We start from the raw sequence: 24,361 nt of genomic DNA on the forward strand, positions 1-24,361 counted from the left end.
AAAGAGAGGGAGGCCGGATAATAATGAACAAGAGCTCCCCGGTGCTGTCTGTGTAGACACAGAAGAGCTAGGGGCTGCGACAGCTATGACAGATTGCATACCCACCAGGGCCTCAGACCTGGCCTTCAAGAAGAGGTTAAGACCTGGACGGGCAGGCCTAAGAGGACATGCCATTCCAGACAAAGAAACCGCCCGAGCAAAGCACAAGTGTTGAGCCAAGAAGAAAAAGCGTCTGACAGCTGCAAGGGTCGCACCCCCAAATACACACAGGGGCCAGGCAGGAATAAAGGAGGGAGGAGGGTCCTGCGTGCCGTCAGCACAATCTCAACAACTAAAGGGCACGTGAAGCTTAGTGTCAGCACCAGGGGGGATGCTAGGCAGTGCTGCCCCCCACCAGGAGGCCCCCTCCAGGGGCCCCATCTCCGTGCCTCCCATTCCGCTCGAAAGCAGGCTGCTTCGATTCCACTGCAAAAGAAAGTCACCACAGAGGAACAGGCCCTGGTGTGACCGATCTCCCAACTTTCCCAGAGCAAGCCAAACATCAAGATCTGTATGGATAAAATCTCTTTTCTGTTGTTATTGGCAACAAATGCACTTAAAAAAAAAAAAAAAAGTTGGAAAGGCAAAATAAAGCAATTACGCCTGCCTGGTTTAGCCTGTAAAACTCATCTGCTAAGCTGCTATGATGCCTAAAATTTACCTAAAATACTTTAACATACACCACGCACTAGTGTATCTGCGGGACCCAGGTGGTCACTTGGCATTCTGACCCTGGATGCCCAGTGCTGGAAGGTTCTGGTAGCATTTGATTAAAGATGCCAGAGGCAGCTGCTCAAAGTATTTCTGTTGACTGTAAGTATAAATAAGTATGAGCCAGGTGAATCCCAAAAGGGGCTATTACTGGAGAATAATAATGCCAGTCACCTGTTGGCAGGCATGACACATGTGAGAAACAAGCTTTCACTGATGAAAGTAAAGGTGGTCAGCACAGAGAATGGCTAAAACATCTTAGCTATATTCCCCACTCTTGCATGAATAAGAAGAATCCAGCCAGGCCCAAGAGTAAGCTAAATCCCTCCCCAGTTCTAGGTCTGGTTCCATTCTAGATGCCGAGTATATGTGCACAAGAAAACTGCATCTGGAATTCTAGTTAAGTCTGCTTCGGGTGGATTTTTCATTCACCTAGAGGAACAGAGAGCAGGAACTTCCTTGAGCCTACAGAGCAAACTGAGAACTCTTTAGGGCTCGTTTGCTGATGCGTGGCAAAATTTGGTCTGAAATTTGATTTCCTTAAAACCTGGGAGTGGCGTTGCAGGTGAACAGCCAACCCCAACCTGCCCCCCCACCGCCACCCCCCACAACTGCTACTAATACCTCTGAGGAGGAACCAGAGCTGCACATGAGAAATTGGCTCAGGTTAATTCAGCACCTGGCTAGAGAATAATGGCATCTACATTTGATGGCCCAGAGCTTCCTAAGACGCATTCAAAACAGGTTACAACAGATCAGATCCCTTCAGGCCTGCAGGTGGCTGGCTGGGGAGTCTGGGGGGTTCTGGGGGAGCGGGAGCCACCACAGCTGCAGGGGCCCCTGGTAGCTCCTTGCTTGAATCAGTCTCTTTTCCCCAGTGGCCATGGTCTAGAAAAGCAGAGAAGCACTGAGACTGTGGAGGAACCCAGCCGGAGTCTAGGAACCAGGTAAGGGAAGCTGAGCCCCATCCACTCAGCACCCCCTGGGCCACTGCTGCACTCTCTCTAGCCCAAGAGGAAATCTGGGGAAAGGAGTGACGCAAGGATGTTCAGGAGCAAAATCAACAGGGCCTGTATCTGAAGGGAGACTCTGGAAATGGAAAAGATTAGACAAATTCTTAGGAAAATACAATGATTTAGTGGCTACTGGAACTGAAGAGGAAGGAGGAATTAAAAAGATCAAATGACTCGCTGAAGACCACATAGCAAGTTTTCTGAAGAGGGTCTGGATAAAATCCACAGCCCTTCATGGAGGAGTCAGCCGGCTGGCTCCGGTTTTCTCTTATGAGAGAATTCAGCGTACTTTTCTGTACTGAAAAGGAAACGCAAGATGGAATAATGGGGTTAATACCCCACAACTCTCGAGCTCTTCCCTGAGTAAAGATCAAGCTGTGATTACCCAACATAGAAAAACTCATTTGAGATTCCCTCGTTAATCCAAAATGTCATATTTGTATCATCAAAAACAATCCCTTCACAATCTGGTTCGACTCCCAGGTTTTGGGGTTTTGTTTTGTTTCCCACAAGAGACTCTTAAGACTCTCCTGGCACAACCGAAGTGTGCTTCTAAACACCCAGGAACATTTTCAGGGCTGCCAGCAGCCGGCCTTCCTGAGTCCCACAGGTTTCCTTAAATGCCAGGCCACCAATGTTGGACGAATAAAGCAGCATATAAAGAAGCCCATTATGACTTAAATAATAATGCCAACTATATAACCCTGGGTATAAAACAGAAGCAAATATTTCCTTAACAGACCTAGGGAAAGTTGTTTCGTTTTAAACATTTTGAGGGGCACCAGGGTGGCTCAGTGGTTGAGCCTCTGCCTTTGGCTCCGATCAGGATTCCGGGGTCCTGGATGGAGCCCAGGGTTGGGGGCTCTGCTCGGGGGGGAGTCTGCTCCTCCCTCTCCTCTGCCTGCCCCTCTACCTGCTTCTGCTCCCTCTCTCTCTCTTTCTCTCGGTCAAAAAAAATAAGTAAAATCTTTTTTAAAAAAATTAACGCTTCGAGTTCTTATTATGTTGTTTTTATAAAAGGTGTGCTGGTGGTACGGCACCCCGCTCACGGTTCAAGCAGCAAGAGGTGTTCCCAGTGACCTGCAACCCATGTGCGTTTGGATGCCACAGGCCTTCCAGAGCTTTGAATTAGACACACCTCCGGCCTCCTGGTGAGAGCTAACGTGGGAACATGTGATATAATTAATTAAATTTTTTAAAGATTTATTTATTTATGAGACACACAGAGAGAGAGAGAGAGAGAGAGAGAGAGAGGCAGAGGGAGCAGCAGGCTCCATGCAGGGAGCCCGACGTGGGACTCGATCCCAGGACTCCAGGATCACGCCCTGGGCTGAAGGCAGACGCTCATCCGCTGAGCCACCCAGGGATCCTGTGATAGTAGCTTAAATAGCGATGTTAAGGACCTAAACAATGTGGATAGGGGCAATAACATTAGTGTGCCCCACCTAGGATCCTCGGAACTAAAGGCGTCCCTTCTGCTTGCTGGCAATTCCTAGGCGCCCTTCTCCCGCTGACTCTCCGGGTGAGAAAGGAAGGGAAATACAGCCCAGGGCAAGGCCCGGCTTTGGCAGCTGCGGGGCCCAAAGCCCGCCTCCTCCAACCAGTCCGGCCGCTGGCTCGGCGCGATTCCTCGATTCCTCGTCCTGCTGAGTGCAGCTCTGACCACTGCGCACTCCGGTCACAATCTCTCTCCCGACGAGGCAAGAAGAGCAGGGCGCCCGCCCCACCCCCCCCCGCCCCCTTGTGTGGAGCCATCAGGTCCTTCCTGGGGACTGCAGTGTCTCCCCAGTTATCCCGGACTCCGGCAGAGTGCTTTTAGCTTTTCTTTAACGGACCAAATCGCTGTTTTGCATCTTTATTTTTCTCATGTATGATTACATCCAGCCTTTCCACCAGTTTTTCTGTTTGTCGGATTTTTGTTTATAAATTAAGCAGGAGTAACTTCTCCCTCTCCTGGCCTCGCCGTCTTCAGGGTGCCAGCCGATCTCCGGGCACGGAGAAAGAGGGAGGGCCGACCGCCTGCCTGCTGGGAATCCCTGCAAACCCGGCGGGAGAAAGCACGGGAAGCGCCGACCCGGACGTGGCTGGGTAGCCGTGCCATGCTCAGCAGAACGCAGCCAGCCCAGGGCAGGAAGCAGAGCGCAGATCCCAGGGGGCCAACCGAACATGTGGCAAGACCTACGACCCTGTGGCTGCCACCACTCGCCGGGCTCCTCCCCTTGAGAGAACCCCACCTGGCTCCTGCGAATAGTTTTCTCGCCCTTCTAATAGCAGTGTTTTAGGGCATCATGAATGTGAACACAACTATTACGACGTGACACTCCCGGCCTGGGCGACGCAGCCCCCCCCCACCCAGAGGCTTACCATGAGGTCCTGACCATTCCTAGTGAGTCCTTGAAACCAAAGGGATGAGAAGAGGCACCAAGGAAGAAGGACACGGTGAGTACAAAGAAGCCACACTTCTCTCCCAGGAAGGCGTCGGGAATCAAACAGGTCTGCGTGCGATCCCAACTACCCTCCCTGATCATCTACTTCTTCAAGCAACGGTTTCCCAAGCTATACAGCGGGTGGAGCTCAGAATATATACAGCAGATTCTCACTAACAGTCCTTGAGAGCTCACACCATCCACACCCATCCATTCTTCTCTACCAGAATCCGGATTTTGTTTGCCAGGCCTCAAGGGACGAACTGTACTGCTCTAAGCCAATCATGGTGTTTGGTGCCTCTTACCAGTGAAGGATCTGGGGGTCCACCCTAGTGCTGGCCCATAACACCCAAAGGGAGTACGGTGCAAGCTCCTGCAGGGAAATTCTTTGCCTGTGTAAAAGAACCACCATACAGAGTGACTGGGTGGCAGGCACTGAGGGGGCACTTGACGGGATGAGCACTGGGTGTTTTTCTGTATGTTGGTAAATTGAACACCAATAAAAATTAATTTATTAAAAAAAAAAAAAGAACCACCATACAAGGCTCCCTTACTGCCCGCTCCCCAGTCTGTTTCAAGCGCTGTCATTGAGGCTGAGATGCTGGGAGTAAGTGGCCTGTGGGGACAGGCTCTGGCCGACATACTGGGATGCAGAACAGAACGCAGGATGGAGCCCATGACCTCTGTGATGTCGCTGGGCTTCTGCACCAACCCTGGAACCAAATGCCTCTGACTTCTGAGATAATTAAATGTCCTTACTGCTTAATCATCTGCCCATCAAGCACTCTGGCATTGATACCCCAAGGCTTCCTAAGTCTACAGCCACCTGTCTTTTCCCAGGCCCGCCAGTATATTCATGCTTCCTGACCACTAAGGGTTAACCATTGCATCAGAGCCTAAAGTCCCTGCAATCCCCAAAAGGACTGAGTAAAATCAGCAAGAAAACAATTTAGTACACAGTGCAATTCTGGAGTTTTAAACAGCTCTAGTATTAAGCATGGCTTTTAATGCCAGGGGCACAGATCAAATAAATGCACAGGCATCTCAAGAGGGGAAAAAAAAAAACACTGCAAGAAGAGTTTAATTCACTTTTTTTTTTGCCAATAGTTTCTGTTTGGGGCTACACTTACATAAACCTTCCAGAGACAGAACAAAATACACTTGTAAGAAAATAAGAGAAGGAAGGATCTTCAACTTTTGCTACTCAAAAGTGGGATCCACAGACCAGAATCACCAGCACCTCTGAGGAGCCTTAGAGAAAATGCAGACTCTTGGGTCCCACGCCAGACTTATTGAGTCAGCATCTGCACTGTAGCAAGATCCCTAGCTGATCTGATGCTGAGTGAGGTTGGAGAAGCACCACTCAAGACTATGGTCTTCCGAGCAGGTGCTACTGCATCATTCAGCACGACTGGATGATCTCAAAGTATGGCCAACCCCATGGCTTCCCTCTTTCACCTCTCAAATGCAGAGAACTTCAGCAGAGGAAAGAGAAGAGCAGGAAAAAGGTATTATGTGTGCACATTCATGTATTTTATGACACAGTAAGCACGAGGGCAATACTAGAAACCCAAATCATGTCCCACAAAATACTGACCCAGTGATTCTCAAGGGTGTGTCAAGCGGGACAAACCAACTCACACACATGGCACACTCCAATTTGTACAAAATCTTTTTTTAAAAATACATGAAGATATTTTATGATCACAATGCTTATTAACAGTCTATCAGTAACAGCTGCTCAGTAGAGCGCCAGGACACAGAGAAGACAGGCTGCAGACAAGTATCATTCTCAGCACAGATGTTTATGACACTATTATTCCTTTCTCAACCTCTGATATGCAATTGTGTGAATGTGATATATTATTAGAGTGATAACCTTGAATCTGCTCATCTTTAAGCAAATGATAAACATCTTGGCACCTTATCTACTATTAAGAATCAATTACTCACTTCATTACAGATTGGGACACACCTCCTGTCCTGCTCAGAAGGAAAGCTGGCACCCCAAGAGGGACCAGAGAGAACCAAAGAATTCTCTGAAACCCTCCTCTCCACCCAATCTCCTTTCCTCTAATCAGACTTCTAGTTTCAACTCTTTATTCTTGTACACAAATGGTGCTCCATGGCCTTCTTTGGCCCATAGGCCACAGCCCCTGACCACAACATGGTGTCCCAAGCAGCCACTCACAGAAAACATAATCTGTTGTATTTCCTGAGTCTGTACCTAGTCTGAACCCCAGGTGTTCTGAACAAACCCCTGTTTCCCATCTATGAATGAGGGAGGGAAAGGCAGTCATGGTCTTTTTTGAAACATTAGAAAATGACAGCTTCTGACAACAAAAGAAGAAATCAGAGACATATCTGTGTTCCCTAAAGATAGACTTTCCTTTCAAAATAAAAGAAACACACAGAAGCAAACCTTCCCGATTGGCCTCTCGTGTGGGTCAACTCTCAAAATTGCCAACGGCAGGGTTCTTCAAATGTGCTATTAATAACTCATAAAGGAGAAGTTCTTAGCCACTTGTTTGTATTTTGTCCGTGGAATCAACATCCATTCATGATGCCATAGACAACAAGAAAATTTCAACAGGAGAATTATTCGTAAAAGGGCCGAGGCTACACAAGCTGCTGCTCACTCCCTAATTCCTCATTCTCCCCATTCTCACGCTCGGGACACACAGGCTTAAAAGGGACAAAAAGATAGGAGGCTAAGGGATAGCTGATGTCAATGCACATCTGGTTCACAGTTCAGTGGACTAATGCAACCGATGAACCAAAGCGTGAAGGAGAACACTAGTTTACGATGACAGCAAACCCACAGATAATCTGCCCATCTATGTCAGAGGCACAGAACCCTCCACCAAAGCAGGTGACTTTCCAGTGACAAGTGGAGCCAGCAGAGGCAGGGGTCCAGGAAGACGGGAGCAGCACTCCCAGCTGTGCCGGAGGAGCCAGGCAAGAGCCAGCTTTCTCAAGTCCAGTGATAGGACCAAGAACTCACTAGTGGTCAGCTTTCTATCAAATGCGATAATTATGGTGAACAAAGGAAAACCACAGAGAATCCCCAAATCACAAATCTATTCTTCCCTGGCTCCCAGTGAGGGTAGGATATCTGTAAAGATGCTCTGGTAAGAGCAGTCACAGGACAGATGTGGGGGTGTGGGCTCTCTCTCCCCCCCATACCCAAGACCATCCTCTGATCTGAATGCTTTCAAATACGACTGAGAAATTTCTTTTGTGACTGAGGCTCACGAAGGGCCAGACATTCTGATGTAAGACAGGTCCTGGGCAAAGTCCTGTCAACCTTCCATTTTCTGCAGCTGAAAAAAACTGAGGCCCGGGGTGGCTGAACTGTCCAGAGGTAGAGAGTGAAGAGGAGGGGGTGAGGGGAGCCCGACGGTAAGGGAATGAGCCAAACACTGAAAGAGAAGTCAGGAGGTCTGAGAGTGATTGACTTTTATGACCTTCAAGGTGACCTTAGAGGTGTCCACAATTGCTCGGCAGCCCTCTGGAACCCCCATCTCCAGGCCCTACTCCACTGAACTGACAGAGCTGTTGTAAGGAGAGTACTAGGTAAGCGTAGTAGACAGGTATCATCATTTCTGAGCCAAAGGCATGCTCTGAAGTCAACAGGGGCTCCTGGCTGGCCATATTTGCAAAGACGGGCACAAGCAACTTAGATCAAATATTAATAAGTCTAAATTTCCAATGCAATATTCATATACCTGCAGGTGGTCTTTTTCATACAAACCTCCACTTAACTAGCTTGAATATCAGAAGCTTTCAATAAACCAGAATGACCCATCTGTACATTCTATGAGGGATGGTCCCTATGGGAGATGATTAAAATAGCACAATTTCAGTTGCCACAAGTATTTAAAGCAACAATTTACATCATTTCCACAAAGTCTGGAGAAGGCTTAGTTGAAGCTAACACAATCTCCAAAGAACCTACAGATTTTTAAACCTGCGATAAAGAAAACCTCACCTTTAAAACTCTTAACACTGAAGAGTCACTGAAATGCGAGGATCATATTATTCAACTCTGGTGCTCAGTATTCTTTTAATCTACACTTACTAAATAGTCACATTTTCATTAATTCATTCAAGGACTATTTACTGAGCTTTTACTAAGTGCCATTTCCAGTTTTAATCACTGGGACTATAGAACAGAAGCCACTTTTTCATGAGGCTGACCTTTAAGCTGGGGCAGTAGCAGGAAGGAGAGGTAAAAATGGTCAATAAGCAAAATGACTAAGTGCAAAACACAGCAGTGCTTCTCAGACTTCAGTGAGCATCAGAATCACCTGAGGGCTTCTTCACACCCACACTGCTGGGCTCCACCTCTAAAGTTTCAGATTCAGCAGGTCCAGGGAGGAAGAGCACAAGAATTTGCATTTTTATCAAGTTCCCAAGGTGAAGGTGCTACTGCTGGTCTAGGGTCACACCTTGAAAATACAAAGGTGGTGTACACAGATGTAGGCAATAAAGCAAAAGAGATCAGGGATAGGGAGTACGGGGTAGAGGAGGTTGCAATTTACCAGAGAATGGCCCCGGAAGCCTCACTGATGTGACATTTGAGCTAAGACCTGAAGAGGGTACTGAAAAGACTATTCTGGCTGAAGCAGCCAGGGCAAAGGTCCTGAGGCAGGAGCATGCATGGCAAAGAGGCCCATTTGACTGAAATGGAGTGAGGGGGAAGATGAAGGAAGAGATGAGGTCAACAAGATAATGTTAGGGGCCAGATCTTGTAAGGCTGGGTGAGCCACTGTAAGAGCTATGAGTCACTCTGACATGGGAAGGCATTGGCAGGCTTTGAGTAAAGGCATGACACAAGCTTGGTTTAACAGCATCACTCTGGCTGGCCTCCCTGTAGAGAAGAGAGGGGCAAGGGCAGAAGGGGATCTCTTAGGAGACTACCACGATAAGCCAGGCAAGAGCTGATGTTGGCCCAGACCAGGATGAGGGATGACAGGGGAGGTGGTGAGACGCGGTTAACAAGATTTTCTGACAAATTGAACAGGATGGGTATGAGAGAAAGAGAAGGCAGGGAACACCAATTCCTGGCTTATTCCATAGAAGGATGGAACTGCCATTAAAAGCAGCAAGAAGACTGTGAGAAGGGCATTCTGTTTGGGGGACGGGGGTTACAGAGCTTTTCTGTACTGAAATCATACAAGCTTTAGAGTTAAAAGGAAACTTGAGAGGCTAAGAACCTCATTTTATAGGTGATACAAACCATGGCCAGCAAAGGACTTGGCTGGGGTCACAGGCTAAGTTAGTGACCAGGAAAGCTAGATGGTCCTTGGCTACTGTGTCTTCGAGTGTGTAATCAAGTGTTAGATTTATGTTCCACGGAGTATAAATACATGTAAACTCCATTCAGATGTAACTTTTGTTACTGATCAAACACCTTTCCCCAAATCATTCATATTTACCGTATACTTTTAAGATTTATCCCCATGACAATCTCTTACAATTTCCTTGATTCCCCAGGGATATGCATTTCCCTCCTCTTACAAATTTTTAAAACTAAATTCGATAGTTGACTGTTGAACAGGTTTCACCTGACCGGTAAACCTCGGACAGTAGACGCGGTGTCTCTATTGCTGAGCACCCTATCCGCCCGGAGGGCTCGGCCTGCAGCACAGCAAACCCTCGGCCAGGATGTGCCAACCAGCCACTTCAGGTGCAATTAGACCCAAACAACTGACGTTCACGTTTTCACCAGAGAAGGGCTGTTTTTGGTTATAGCAAATGCAGGTTCTGGGAAGCAGATAAACAGATAAAGAAATGATCATACCAAGAACTGCGGTGGGCTGCTTTGCTCTTAGTCTAACAACTCTTGTTTTTCCCAGACCTCGGTTTGTGGTAATATATAAAATGTAATTTAATAAGGACACGACAGGCCCTCAGAGGCAGGAAGGGAGAAAGGAAGAGAAGGAAGGAATGAAGGGGAAGAAGGAAGCCCAAGTTCCATCTGCCCCCTGTGCTCCTAGACGCTCCTCCTTGAGACTCAGCCTTGTGCCCCATGCCGCTAAATGTGCACAGCTGGGGAAATATTCCAGCAGACGTGCAAAGCAAAGGACTCCCCCCATCGCGTTCACCCAGTAAGACGTCCTTAAGTTGTTGCTCAAACAACTGCTAGCAGCTGTTAAAGGATGGGAAGCTGCTTAAAATCCCCCCAAGCATTTCTTGCTGATGACGTACATAAGGAATGGAGAATGAGGTTTCCAGAATTGAATGCATTCTTACTTCATGCTAGGGGGCGCACCAAATGATACCATTTGATTTGTCAAGATCCCCAAATCCAGGGAGCTACATCAATGTGGCTGTCCCTAGTTCTTGAAACAAAAAATGGACATATGACAGTTTGGGCATAATTCATTTAAGCATAATTCACATAATTATAAAGTTCCTGAAGGCCAAAACATACATTTTGGTTCACTCTAAAAGCACTTTATACCCTCCAAAGATCTTAATTTGCACTTGTGCTCTATATTCTGAGTACGCCACTGTTCTTAATGCGTGTGCTGTGCTTCACACTTCCTTGACGGTATTAATCATTTCATTTGTAGCTGGCTAACGCAGAGCTTGCCTTACAGCAGGACGCAGAAAAGCACCGGAGGAGACTAGAAAAACAGGCAGGGGGCAGCCCCGGTGGCTCAGCGGTTTAGCGCCCACCTTCAGCCCAGGGTGTGATCCTGGAGTCCCAGGATCGAGTCCCACATCGGGCTCCCTGCATGGAGCCTGCTTCTCCCTCTGTCTGTGTCTCTGCCTCTTTGTCTCTCATGAATAAATAAGTAAAATCTTTTTGAAAGAAAGAAAGAAAGAAAGAAAGAAAGAAAGAAAGAAAGAAAGAAAAAGAAAGAAAGAAAGAAGAAAGAAAGAAAGAAAGAAAGAAAGAAAGAAAGAAAGAAAGAAAGAAAGAAAGAAAAAAAGAAAAACAGGCAGGGCCTTCGTATGCCATATTAGGGAGCTAGGGCTTTATCCCACCAGCAACAGTTTTAAACTTCATGCAAAGGAATCATACGGTCAGATCTGCATTGCAGATTTTTCACTCTGGTGATATGTGGAAAATTGATGGGGTAAAGAAAAAGGGACAGCAAAATGAGAAGGCAGGCCAGACAGAGGGCCTACAGCCTCGCCTCCCTAGCCTCTTCCTTATGATCTTACAAAGTCCTAAATAAATTAAAGGGACCCACCCCCATGTCAATACAAAAGCCCTGGGAGCTAATTCTAAATGGAATGTGTGTTAATTCCTTTAATCCTCTAGTATTTTTCCGTTGTTCAGATGTGGAAATTGAGGCACAGAGTACCTAAATAACTTGGTGACAGGGCTAAAAGGAGTGAAACCACAGCAGTCTGATGTCAGAGCCCTGCTGCAGACCAAGGCACCCACAAATACAATGACATGGTCATTTCCTGGTTCAGATGCTTCAGGGGCCTTCACACCTTTCTGATATGAATCAGAGGCTGCTGCCTCTCTTGTGCACAGGAGGCCCATATTACCTTGCATGAAGCAGTAGCCCCTCCTAGCAAAAGAAATACTCCCTCCACCCTACCCCCCCTTCCCCCATCGAAATCCATTTCACCAGAGCCAGAACACAGAAGGAAAAACAAAAGAACCTAGGGGCTATGGGAATAAAAACTCTACCACCAAAAACAAAAAACAAAAACAAAAAGCACAACTCCACCACCATACACACCTTCCTCTGGCTCCTTGAGAATAAATACCAAAGTACTGGAAGCAAGTTAAATCTAGTTGCATGTTTTCCTGGCAAAAGTTTTAGTCATAATTGTTCAAGACACAGGCTGAAGTTCAAGATGTATTCGAAGGCTGACTAAGGATATAATTTCCCTCCCAGAAAACAGAGACACTACCCAAAGTCATACCAATGTGCCTTGCATGGTAAAAACAAAAACTAAGGCTTACATAAATAAGCTTGATCTGGATGGTCTCAGACACATTGAGAGATGTAATGATAACTTTCTAGACTTCTAGAGTATCAGGCTGACTTAGCTCAGTACCAGATTCATTATGAAAAACCAGGGATGGGAAATTCACATTCACACACACACTCACTCACAGTTAAAAGGCAAAAGTAAGAGAATGAGAATAAGATGTACCTAATATAATCCAGTAGTAAGCTTCTAGAAAGTTCTTCAGAAAGCAAATGTTCTGACATCAGTATTTTAATAGTGCATTAAGAGCAGTCACCATTTGGGACGCCCAGGTTGCTCAGTGGTTGAGCACCTGCCTTCGGCCCAGGGTGTGATCCTGGAGACCTGGGATCGAGTCCCACATCAGGCTCCCTGCACGGAGCCTGCTTCTCCCTCTGCCTGTGTCTCTGCCTCTCTGTGTGTGTGTGTCTCTCAAAATAAATAAATAAAATCTTAAAAAAAAAAAAAAAAAGTGGTCACTATTTAAAAGAATCCTAGGATAAGTATATTTGCAGTGACCACCCAGATGACCTGTATTATATGAATTTCTGCTTAGAATAGTGCCTCGCATAATTCCAGACAAACAGGCTTAGTCACTTGCCAGTCGAAGCTCTGAGCTCTTCCTGACAATAAGACAGAACAGCAGACTGGAAAATAAAATGCTAGGCCGTGGGAGGAGTATGCCTTTCAAATAGCCACTCCTGCTATCACATACGGTGGCCAGAACCTTCACATCCTATCCAGATTCATTATCAGGAAGTCACACGTTGAAGTTCTCTGAGCACAGAATATATAATAAGAAGCAAAGCGTTTTCTTTTAAACCATGAGTAGTCAGCCCTCAAGTTTTAATTGATTACATCAAACCTGGCATTTTCCGGTCTAAAAAAGAGCGTGGTGTCACTACTATGCTTAATTCGACACCAAATGACACCCGAGATTATTGCTTCTTCTATGCCCTGAAACCTTACCAAGACTTGTGTCTCAAATTGAAGGAGCAAGAGCGAAAAGGTGCAGAAAATGGTCCCTGGCTTCACAATGCCACCGTCACGCAGACGTGTAGAAGAGCTGCTGGTTGCTATCGGCCTTCCATCCAAAACTGAGATCATTTATACACAAATTTAGGGCTGTATTCCAGAAATCCCACAGACATGGGGTCACAGGCTCTGGAGCCAGACTCCCCAAATCTGAAACCTACTTGTGACCCGGGCAACTCACTTCCCCTCTCTGTACCTTAGTTTCTCGCCTGTAAAATGGGCACATTTCCAGGGCCGCGGTAAACGAGTCACAACAGGCTCAGCACACGGAACCCAGCCTCAGTACAATTAGTTACTGATTTTATAACCACAGTCAAAAGAAATGTACAGAATTCCCATAGAATTTGCATTTTTAGAGACAGAACGAAGCATATTTGCCTTATTCACCACACTTGTCGGCTCCTTGAGAAGAGTTTCTCGTGGTCTGAACACAGAACCTTAATTTCCCCTTTTCTAATAAAAAGTTCTGAGGAAGGAAATATATAAATAGTAGAGTGATTTAAATCAAAATTGTTATGTGTTCTATGAGAAAAGCACAAATGCTCTTTTTAAAAACAATGCTCAGAATAACACTCTCTTACAGTCAAGGAAATAAGTGCAAACTTCTCCCCTGCTTATATTTTACTTCAAAAAAATTGGCCTTAACAAACACAAAGATGTAAGGACAAAGGGCACAGAAAGCCTGAACAAAAACAATGTATTATCAATCTAAACATAATAGGTAGCTTTCAACTCCCCCACCCACCTTCTCTACTTCACCCACTGGACAAAGATGGTAGCACAAGACCCAAAGACTCCTGGTCCCAGGTTCTGTTCAGGCAGTAACCAACTGCCTGGCCAAGAGAGCCAAAGTCCTAAGAAACGGGGACAACAGCAGCATCTGTGTGTTCCAAGGAAGCATTACAAACGTTTTCTTAAAGCGATAATCTTTTATAGTTAAAAACAAAACAATAATAATTTTCAGTACCAGAGGAATTCAATGTTGTGCTCAAGGTGGGAGAATATGGAAAAAATTAAATATGAATTCTAGAAAGCCACAGCCCCAGAGATGTGGAAACTGTACAACTTAAATGCCTGTTAGCCGGGGGCACCTGGGTGGCTCAGCTGGTTAAGTGACCCACTCTTGATTTCGGCTCAGGTCATGACCTCAGGATGTGAGATCGAGCCCCACGTTAGGTTCTGTGCTGGGCGTGGAGCCTGCTTAAGATTTTCTCTCTCCCTCTCTCTCTTTGCCCCTTCCCCTCCTCTGACTCATGCTCACACTCTCTCTCTCTCAAAAAATAAACAAACAGATAAATAAAAGCCTGTTAACCCACCATTATACTTCCAGGAAATGGCAATTCCAGCTCGTGGTATGGCACAAGCACAAAGTCACACACACGAAAAGGATACCACCGAGAGCCCAGAATGGCTGTACATAAAATCTTCCACTGTGTGCCAGGCACTGTTCTTAGCACCTTACACCCTGACCCATCTAATCCTCACAACAAGCCAGGGGGTGGCTTTCGGCATGTGCCCTTCTGAACCCAGCAGCTCCCCCAGTACAAGTCCATACAGGGTGACACTCAACACCACCACCCACAGTGAGGGGAAAATACCCAAGGCCCAGGGGGAGAGAAAAAGTCAGGAACTCTTACTAATCCAGGGGATCCCAACTGAGAAAAGGAAACGGCCAATGGGCTACAGAAGGCCCAGAGAAAGAGGTCAGGTCATTAACCTGACAAGAATAATAGATGAAGTGACTGGCAAAGTACCAAGTGGCAGGATAAGGCAAGGGTTGACCCGCCTTCGCATTTCAAAGGCAGTTCACTGCTATTTTGACCCTCTTAGTGAGAAATGATCATTTCATCACCAAAGAGAGAAAATTAGTTGTACTTCCTTATCAGTTTAGAGCAAGATTAATGACCAGTTAACTTCCAAGTTCCATAATTAATAAGCATTAGCTTTTTATAACTCACAAGAGCTGAACCCCTTGCAAGACTAATTTGAGGTACATGTGCTCTCCAGGCAGTGCAAGGGAGGGTCAGCATGAGCCTGCTGGTCGCGGGAGAAGCAGCAATGGCACAGAGAGTAAGAAGAGCAGCAGAAGTTCAACAGCAGCTGTTGTGTGCCAGCCACTGTTAAGATCGCCGGACGTGTCAGGCACCTAGACGGCTCAGTTGCTTAAGCGGCTGCCTCCTGCTCGGGTCATGATCCCGGGTCCTGGGATGGAGCCCCACCTCGGGCTCCCTTGCTCAGCAGAGAGCCTGCTTCTCCCTCTGCTCATACTCTCTCTTTCTCCCCTTGTCTCTCTCAAACAAATAAAACCTTAAAAAAATAAAAAGATTGCTGGATGTGAAGAGCCTCATTTGATTCCACAAAAACAGATGAGGGTTCTATTTGTTCTATTTGTGTCCCTCTTTAAGGAAATAGACTTAAAGAAGTTGAGTAGCCTGACCACTGTCACAGAGCTTGAAGGGTGACCTGGGAATTTCAACCATGCCAGTTCCTCCGAGACCTCGTACCCTTAACCTGAGGTGAGACAGTTTGAAGCTTCTGTCTACAAATATTTTCAGTTGTCACTTGTTTCACTGAAGTATTTTTTTTCCTCAATGTCCCTAGCCTGTGGGGAAAGGGCCACTCTCTAGAGGCAGAACAAGGTATGTATACATAAGGCACTAACTTAGATGCCCCAAGAACAAAATTCAGTGTTAGTAGTAAGAGCCACCAGCATAGAGAGGAGAAAAATACATGAATCAATGATCATTACTGATGCCAGGTGATGGGTACATCAGGTCCTTCCTACCCTTTCCTATTTCAGGATATGTATGAAAATTTTTATAATAAAGGTTTAAAAAGGACTTTGACTTATTGACGGTTTATTAAGTCATTTCCTGTCATTTACCAGGCCATACTTTCACACAGTTCAAAATTCAAAATGTTATAAAAGGTATGCACTAGACAGTCCCCCTCCCCATTGTCCTTCTGTTTCTTTGTATAAATATATAGAGAAATTCTTAATTCTTCCCATTTCTTTCACAATAGGTGACATAAATGCACTCTATCTCAGCTTGTTGTATTCATTTAACCATGTAGCCTGGAGATCTTTTCCTTCATGTCAGTGAAAACTTTTCATTGTCCATTACAGCTGGTGGGTCTCTCCTAACACAGACAGACCAAATACCATATTTAACTGGGACACCTAAGTTGTTCCCAAACTATTGCAATCACAAAGTGATAAGCTTATAATACATTTCCCTGCCTACTGCACAATTTTTTTGGGTGTACTAAGCATTTCTTACATTTATTTACTTATTCTAACAACTGCATGAGCAGTTGTTTCATGGGACATGAAGCTTATACAATTTGGAAAATCCTCTTTAAAACAGACTCTACAAGGGACGCCTGGGTAGCTCAGTGGTTGAGTGTCTGCCTCTGGCTCAGGTCGTGATCCCCGGGTCCTGGATTGAGTCTTGTATCAGGCTCCCTGCAGGGAGCCTGCTTCTCCCTCTGCCTATGTCTCTGCCTCTCTCTGTGTGTCTCATGAATAAGTAAATAAAATCTTAAAAGAGAAAAAAAGAAAATAGCACAAAATTAAAAATACAAAGTATAAATATATCTACTTCTTTAAAATTAAAAAGTCATGCCAATTCGCTAGAGTCCTAAAGATTAAGTTCCTTTCTTCTGAAATAATTTTAGACAACTTAACAAAAATGCCTACATAGAAACACACCTGGCATCTCCTCTCCACCCAGGACACTCTGCAACAGCCAGAAACACACAGCACTTACACGTCCCTGAATCTTAAGTTTCAACAGGTGCACGGGATATCTGTGTCCTCTCAAATGATAGGCATTATCATCACCAGGTCCCAGATGGGGAAACTAAGACTTGGTGAGGCACCAACCTGCCCCGCACTGCTCAGTGGGTCTGAAAGCAGGCCTACTGGATCCCAAGGCCTTGTGTTTCGCAACTAATACACAGAGGCCTCCACAGCGGTCTCAAGCCAATGACTGTATTTGACTACATCTACCTTTTCAAAGAGAGGACTAATAAAAGATAATGCTTTCACTATTAGTTCTCCAGGGAAGAAACACTAAATGTGAAACAAATTCTCAGTTTCCCCTTTGTATTTTCAAAATATCTTTTCTCTCCTCTAAAAGGAAATAAATGAAAGTCCCCTTGAATGCACCCAACTAAATGCAGAGCCCAAGGTCAGCACTGTGCTTGTCCTACAGGCCAGGCATCACCTGACAGGTTCTCTGGAACCTAGAGAGGGAAAACAATGAATCAAAGAGATGACTCAAGGCTTATCCTTTGTGTTGGGGTGTGTTTGTTTTCTGCTGAGCTCTCACATTTCTAATAATACCCCAGATCCTCGCATTTGTCTAGAAACGAGACTAGAACCAAGGACTGTGATCAACTCTGCTCTAATAACTGAATATGCCAAGACCCTAAACCCTAAATAGGGGAAGAGAGGCCTCTTCTACTTCAACAGCAGCCCAAGCCGATTAAACATTTGAGGTGAACTTGAGCACCCTTCGACAACAAAATCCACATATATTCTTTGTGTTACAGAGTTAGAATCCACATCAGTGATTCTCGCCAAGGATGCTGCTAGGATGGACGTGCTGCTGGCACATGTTCAGTGCCCGGAAGCCAGAGGGCTGAACACCCTGTGATGACAGGGACAGTGCAGTAGAAGGAAAGACTGTCTAGTCAAAAATGCAAAAAGCAGAGATGGCTAAGGGGATTGCAGAGAAAGACCTTCGTGGCGGGGGTGGAGGGGGGGACAGACAAGAGTCAATACAGATATGGCTACATTTTATCCCAGACCTTTCCAGTTACTCTAGGTGAGATAAGAAAATGAGCAGTTCTGCAAGAAGTCAAAATGAGACATGCACTGCACCTGCATATCTACTGCCAAGATTAACCAAACAGGGTCAGATTTAAGGCCAAAACAACACATAGACTTTAAGAGTTCACAGTGCTTTCAGCCACTTCTTCAGAAACAGAAGGGCTTAAATTAATAAAAAGGTACAGTGTTTTAAACTTTCAAACTCATCAAAAAAAACTCTCAAAAGTGCTTTTCTTGCAGTCATATAAATATCACCTTTATTCAACCTGAAAGGTAGAAAAAGTAAATTTGAAAGTAAAATTGTCTTTATCAAAAGACTATGTTCTCAAGTAACATTGTTTATACGATGATCTAACAAAAATTCATCAAAACAATAGGGTAAAAAACGAGGGGGGTGCCTGGGTGGCTCAGTGGGTAACGCATCTGACTCTCGGTTTCAGCTCAGGTCATGATCTCAGGGCTGTGAGACTGAGCCCCACACTGGGCTCCATACTCAGCAGGGAGTCTGCTTGAGTTTCTGTCTCCATTTCCCTCTGCCCTTCCTGCTGCTCGAGTGCGCGCTCTCTCTCCCAAATAAATAAATAGATAAATAAATAAATAAATCTTAAAAAATAACAATACTAGGAAAAATAATCTCAGACCCAAATGTTCTAGAACAGGGCACCCCAGATATAGTCTTAAAACAGATTACATGCACTCATTCATTCATTCATTTATTCATTCATTATTTATTTGGAATGATAATGAGTGATATTCCTTGATATGTTAATAATGATATTCCTCGAAACTGTAACGCTTCTTTCAAAAGAATTATTTTTATCCGCTTTACCTGCTATTTGTACCGAACCATCCTCACCCAGAAGAATATTACCAGCTTTCAAATCCCTGTTAGAAAAAAAAAAAATAGAGAATGAATTATGGAAGAGAGACATTATATTACATTAATTCACTGAAATATTTAAAAATATATCACATAATGTAGCCGTTTAACATAATTATCATTTTATAAATATTAAAATTATGTCACACATTCTAAAAGTTACAGGGATAAATTGTGATTGTATAGTTTGCTCCTGGGGGATGGTTAGGATTTTAGTAACAAATATTTCATATGGAATCATTATCCAGATTCAATTAAATCACTAGTGAGTATATTCTTTGTGTTACAGAGTTAGAGACTGTCCGTTAACTCACCATCCTATCGTGACAGATATCCTTAAATATACAGGCCATATGGGTAGCTCAAGGCAGGGGAATTACAATATCAGTATTACTAATAAATGGTTATTTACTTACAGCTATTCCTAAAGGTCCAAGTAACGCCAACCCTTTTGAAACATTAAATACTCATATTCTAGGCTATTTGGCTAGTGAAGGAATTAGCATTTCAGGTCACAAAAGAAGATGAAATTAGTTCCCCCTCCCTTCTTCATTCCACTATGCCAAAAGTAACGAACATATTACAATGTCTGGAACAGTTCTGCCTACATGAGAAAGGCAGAGATGTTATCCTGTTCAACTGAGCCCATTTCAAGAGGAGCATGTTAACTGACTTTTTTTTTTTTTTTAATGAGTTCACTCGGTACTTTTTATGTTCTGCTTCTATTTCAGTGAAAGCAGATAAACCAATCCAGAGGATATGAATATATTTCATCAAAATTTATTCTCTTGCCTCTTTCTTAAACACTTTTTTCACATCTATTCGGCCTAGCTGGGAAATAATGCCTATAACGTGTTTCTTTAATATTCTTTACAAATTAGAGCAGAAGATACAAACAGCTGAGTTTAAACATTTTTGCGGAAATCCTACCTGTGAATCTGACCGTTTCTGTGTAGATAGTCTAAGCCTTCCAAAACCTCTTTAAGAATTGTTGCTATTATTGCCTCCTCCAGAACTCCATTCTTGTGTTCCCCTCGGTTGACAATGTATTTTATGATATCCAACATGGAACCTGAGTGGACAGACAGGAGAAGTGAGAACTTTGTGTAAGCATTTCCATTACCTTTCCAGATCGAGCTCCACTATTGAGAAAATTAAGTGGAAATGTCACAAGACGCCTGTTTATTTAACGCAATGCATACATGTGCATGGCCGCAGCCCACAACCAGAAACTCTAGATCCAAGCCTGCAAGAGCATTTTTGGCGTGTGAAGAATCCTGGGTCAGGAACTGTGGGATTGTTCAGGGTCACTTGGGGGTTAGTGCCTTTCTCCCACACATTGAGATCTGGTTTCAGACTCAAAAGGGGGTTCAAGGTGTCTGAACTGAAAAACAAAGGAGGCAGAGGCCAGGGGAATGGACAGCAGCGAAGAGAGACAGAAGCACAGATCTTCCTGAACATCTAGAACACAGGTGGGAGGGAAAAAAAAGAAAAATTATGTCGCCACCAGACCCCGGCCTATAACCAGAAGATTCCTTTCTGCGACTCTAGGCAATCTTTATTTTTCCTTTACTTGACATATAATGTGCTGACTTTCATAATGAAATATATACACAGTACTTTGTTACCATAAACAGGTTACTATCCTCCTCACTGTGAGTTCATGTTTCAACACATATTAATTAATATTCCAGACCTCCTGGTCATTTTAAAAGCTATAATTACCCCGGGGTTCAACATTTCTGAAGAGTTAACAAATGGCTTACCTCAGGACCTGAATTTGGCTCCAGGCTCTGTATGATTAACTAGGAGAACTGAGTTTCCCCATCAGGTTATTACTACACCAGACTAGCTGCTTGCCCCTCATTAAGAGATTTAATGTGATAAAATATCATAAAAGAAAACAAATGCATATTTCCTCCTCAAGGAAACAAAACGTCTATTTATTCGTAGACTCTTAAATTTGTTAATAACCTAAAAAACGGTACTTGCACAAATGTTTCATTTTTTTATCCTGTACGAACAAACCATACCAGGCACGTATGCATTTCTGGCCTGCTGAAAGAAAAATGAGCAAGAGTCCACATCTGCCCAGGTCTCCCGGACCTGTGGAAACCCGTTTAAAACCTGTTCTTACCTAAAGCCTAGGGAGAGCGACTAAATTGGATTCTTTTAAAAATAAGACAATGACATTTTCTTTCAAGTCCTCAAGCAAGGGGATAGGGGATATTTTCCAGCTTATAAAAGGTTAATTGGGATCAGAATCAAGAGAGGAAATAAAGTCCTCCACTGGAGCCGAGTATTTGGGGCTGCCCAGGGTCCCAGGTCACCAGAATTTCTCAGTCTCGGCAGAGCCAGTGGAACCCGGAGAAAAGAGTCCCTTTGGTGACAAAGCACGGGCCTCCTCCTCAGAGCCAAGGAGCAGTCCCAACACTCAAACACTGCGGTCTGGCTCCAGCAGGCTGCCTTTTTTTCTTTTTTCCCCTCATTTCTTTCTTTTCGTGTTTAATTAAAACCCAAGTAGGCACTCAAGGAAACAATGACTAATAGGATTGACAAGACTGGGAACAGAAGGGGACCCAGCTCTCCCAGGCTCCCCGCTGAGACCTGTACAAGCTGACCCAAGGCAATTACAGCTTATTTGTCCTCTCAGTCCTGGACCTCTGCTAGATCCAAGAGTTTCTTGAAAAAAAGAAAAAAAAATTAAGATGCCTCCCTGGTTCAGCCTTCACTGGAACTAGGTCTGTAGATGAAAATGGGCTCTACGATATAAATTCTGCTGTGCCCGTTTTGGCTTCGTCCAGGCCCTGCAGAATGTTCTCCTCTGCTCCTAAACCATACTTCATGTCTGGGAAAGAAACAGGAGTGAGAGATGGGGGTATGCTGGGTGTTACAAAGGAAAACACTTGGGCTTTCTAAACTTCGATTTTCGTGTCTGTAAAACGAAGGTGGTAATTCTTGTGGTGTAGCATAGCTTTCAAGTCAACAGGTGCCAGTGCCGCGAATTCCAGCGCTAACAGCGACTGTGTAGGTGACCTTGGGGAAGCCGCCTCACGCTCCTGAGCTTTGGTGAACTTTCAGAAAAGCAGGGACAAACATTATATGTTCTCATTCATTTGGGGAATATAAATAATAGTGAAAGGGAATAGAAGGGAAGGGAGAAGAAATGGGTAGGAAATATCAGAAAGGGAGACAGAACATAAAGACTCCTAACTCTGGGAAACGAACTAGGGGTGGTAGAAGGGGAGGAGGGCGGGGGGTGGGGGTGAATGGGTGATGGGCACTGAGGGGGGCACTTGACGGGATGAGCACTAGGTGTTATTCTGTATGTTGGCAAATTGAACACCAATAAAAAATAAATTTATTATTAAAAAAAAAAAAAAAGGAAAAGCAGGGACAGTGACACCTGCCATTCAAAGACACCGTCCTGATGAAACAAGGTCCGTCAATGACCTAGTCGTTACTCTAGCCAGAGTAAGTGTCCAGTAAAGCTAATGGTTATTATTACCATTCTCTATCAAATAGTGATGTTAAAAGATTAAAAGAAAAAAACTATGGGCAGTTGAAATGCCTCCTAAGTTAAATCGTCAATGGCTTTCCTAGCTTCAGTGATGGAGGCCAGAGGGAAAGTTCTGCTGCCTTTTCAAATGCAAATATAGAAAGAAAATAGTGCCACTTCTGATCAACACTGCAAGTAAATATTTTAGCATACAGAAAGCTTTTCTCCGTTTTAATTGAAATAATATTTACTGAGCACCCACTGGGTGCCAGGTTCAGTAAGTGAGGAGGACATCAGGCCGTGCTCTCCTCCGCAAGCCCGCAATCTCATCTAACCCTGCGCTGTCCGACCCGGTAGCCACTAGCCCTCTGCGGTTATTTAAATATAAGCTAATAAATATTGAATAGAAATTCAGTTCCTCAGTAACACCAGCCACATGTCAAGTACTCAAGGGCCACGTGTACCTATTAGAAACTGGAGAGCACAGCTCTAGAACATTTCCATCATCACAGAACCCGGACCGGCGCTGAAAGAATTCATTATATTGCAATGTGTTAAGGACCTGAATAATATTAAAAACAAAGAGTTTCAAAGAGGAAGGACTGGTTAACTTTTTCGACGAGAGTAGGGGTGGCTGCAGGGTGGATGTGACCTGTTCTGGATGGCAGCACATGGAGAAGGAAGACAGACAGGGAGGGCCGAGGAGCAGGCCAGGTGAGGTGCGGAAGACCGAGGAGCGCACAGGTACTTAGGGAGCCTCCCCCCACCAGGCAGGCCAGGCCATCAGTGGGCACAGATATTCTAGGCAACGTAATCTGGGCTTTATTCTCTATGTGAATAATAAACAAGCAAAACTTATAAATACAAAAGTGAGGCGGCCAAATGTAAAGTCTTACTGAATATGCTGGCTCGCACAAAAGGACAAAAAACAACAGCAACGGCAAACAACAGAACCTACTTACCTCCACTTAGTAATTTCATGACCAGCCAAAGTTCATCTTTTACCACAAAAGAGGTGTAATAGGTCACTACATTGGGATGGCTGCACTGACTCATGGCTTGAATTTCTTTCTATAAAAAAAAACAACAACAAAAACGACATAGTACCATGGGGTAAAAATCAGGGAACAAAGCACAAGGAGCCACAATTGAGTACCGGGGCACCTCTGCTACTTGGAAGCATGCCTGCGGGGGGCTGCCTAAACCATTAGCCCAAAGAAGGTCCAGGGAACTACTTACTTCACCCTCATCCTCAAATGAGAAAGGCCTCTTCAGGAGACCACAGAGCCCTGGGGACCAGGCACAGGACAGAGCAACTTGGGGCAGGCCTATCACCCAGCTCAGCCCCTGCTCTGCAGCCCACAGCCCTGCCACACGGGGCGGAGTGCCTCGACGGGCACTGAAGGCCTCCCCGGGAGAGGGAAGACCACCTGAGTCCTCAGAGGACAGGGTCCCACAGGCAGCCTCCACTCGGTGGCCTTAGCTACTCCCTCATGCAAAACAGTTTCGGTCTCTCAGGACTGCTGTGATGTTGTAATGAGCAAATACATATGAAAATGCTAGAGTATAATTTCCCAAAGTATTTCAGGGTAGACAGTCCATCAAGGGGAAAAAAATAAAAAGAAAGAAAAGAAAACAGAGGGAGGGAGGGAGGCTAGTGATAAACATGCCCTACACCTCACTCTAAAAGGGTCACAGGGGACGCCTGGGTGGCTCAGTCAGTTAAGCGTCCGTGTTCAGCTCAAGTCGTGATCCCAGGGTCCTGGGATCAAGTCCCACGTCCGGCTCCCTGCTCAGTGAGGAGTTTGCTTCTCCCTCTCCCTCTGCTGTTCCCCCCGCTTGTGCTCTCTCCCTCTCAAAGAAATAAATAAAATCTTAGATAAATAAAAGGATCACAGGGAGTTATTAGTACTGTTAAAGGCTCTGAGAAGTCCCGCGGTAGATAAAGTCATTGTTGAACCCATATTAGCAATG

General features: G+C 44.9%; 1 protein-coding gene across 11 annotated transcripts in view; it reads right to left on the minus strand.

Annotated features, from left to right (window-relative positions):
* Positions 1-24,361, minus strand: part of STK39 (serine/threonine kinase 39) — a 437,393-nt gene that overhangs the window by 194,817 nt on the left and 218,215 nt on the right. For all 11 annotated transcript variants that reach the window (XM_072751854.1, XM_072751856.1, XM_072751855.1 and 8 more), the window contains 3 exons: positions 23,350-23,458; positions 19,819-19,960; positions 18,838-18,893 (listed from right to left, as the gene is read on the minus strand). In XM_072751854.1, the coding sequence (XP_072607955.1) occupies positions 18,838-18,893; positions 19,819-19,960; positions 23,350-23,458 (307 nt within the window). The remainder of the gene's footprint in view (positions 1-18,837; positions 18,894-19,818; positions 19,961-23,349; positions 23,459-24,361) is intronic.

Source organism: Vulpes vulpes, chromosome 3 (assembly GCF_048418805.1).
Source record: "Vulpes vulpes isolate BD-2025 chromosome 3, VulVul3, whole genome shotgun sequence".
Taxonomy (NCBI): domain Eukaryota; kingdom Metazoa; phylum Chordata; class Mammalia; order Carnivora; family Canidae; genus Vulpes; species Vulpes vulpes.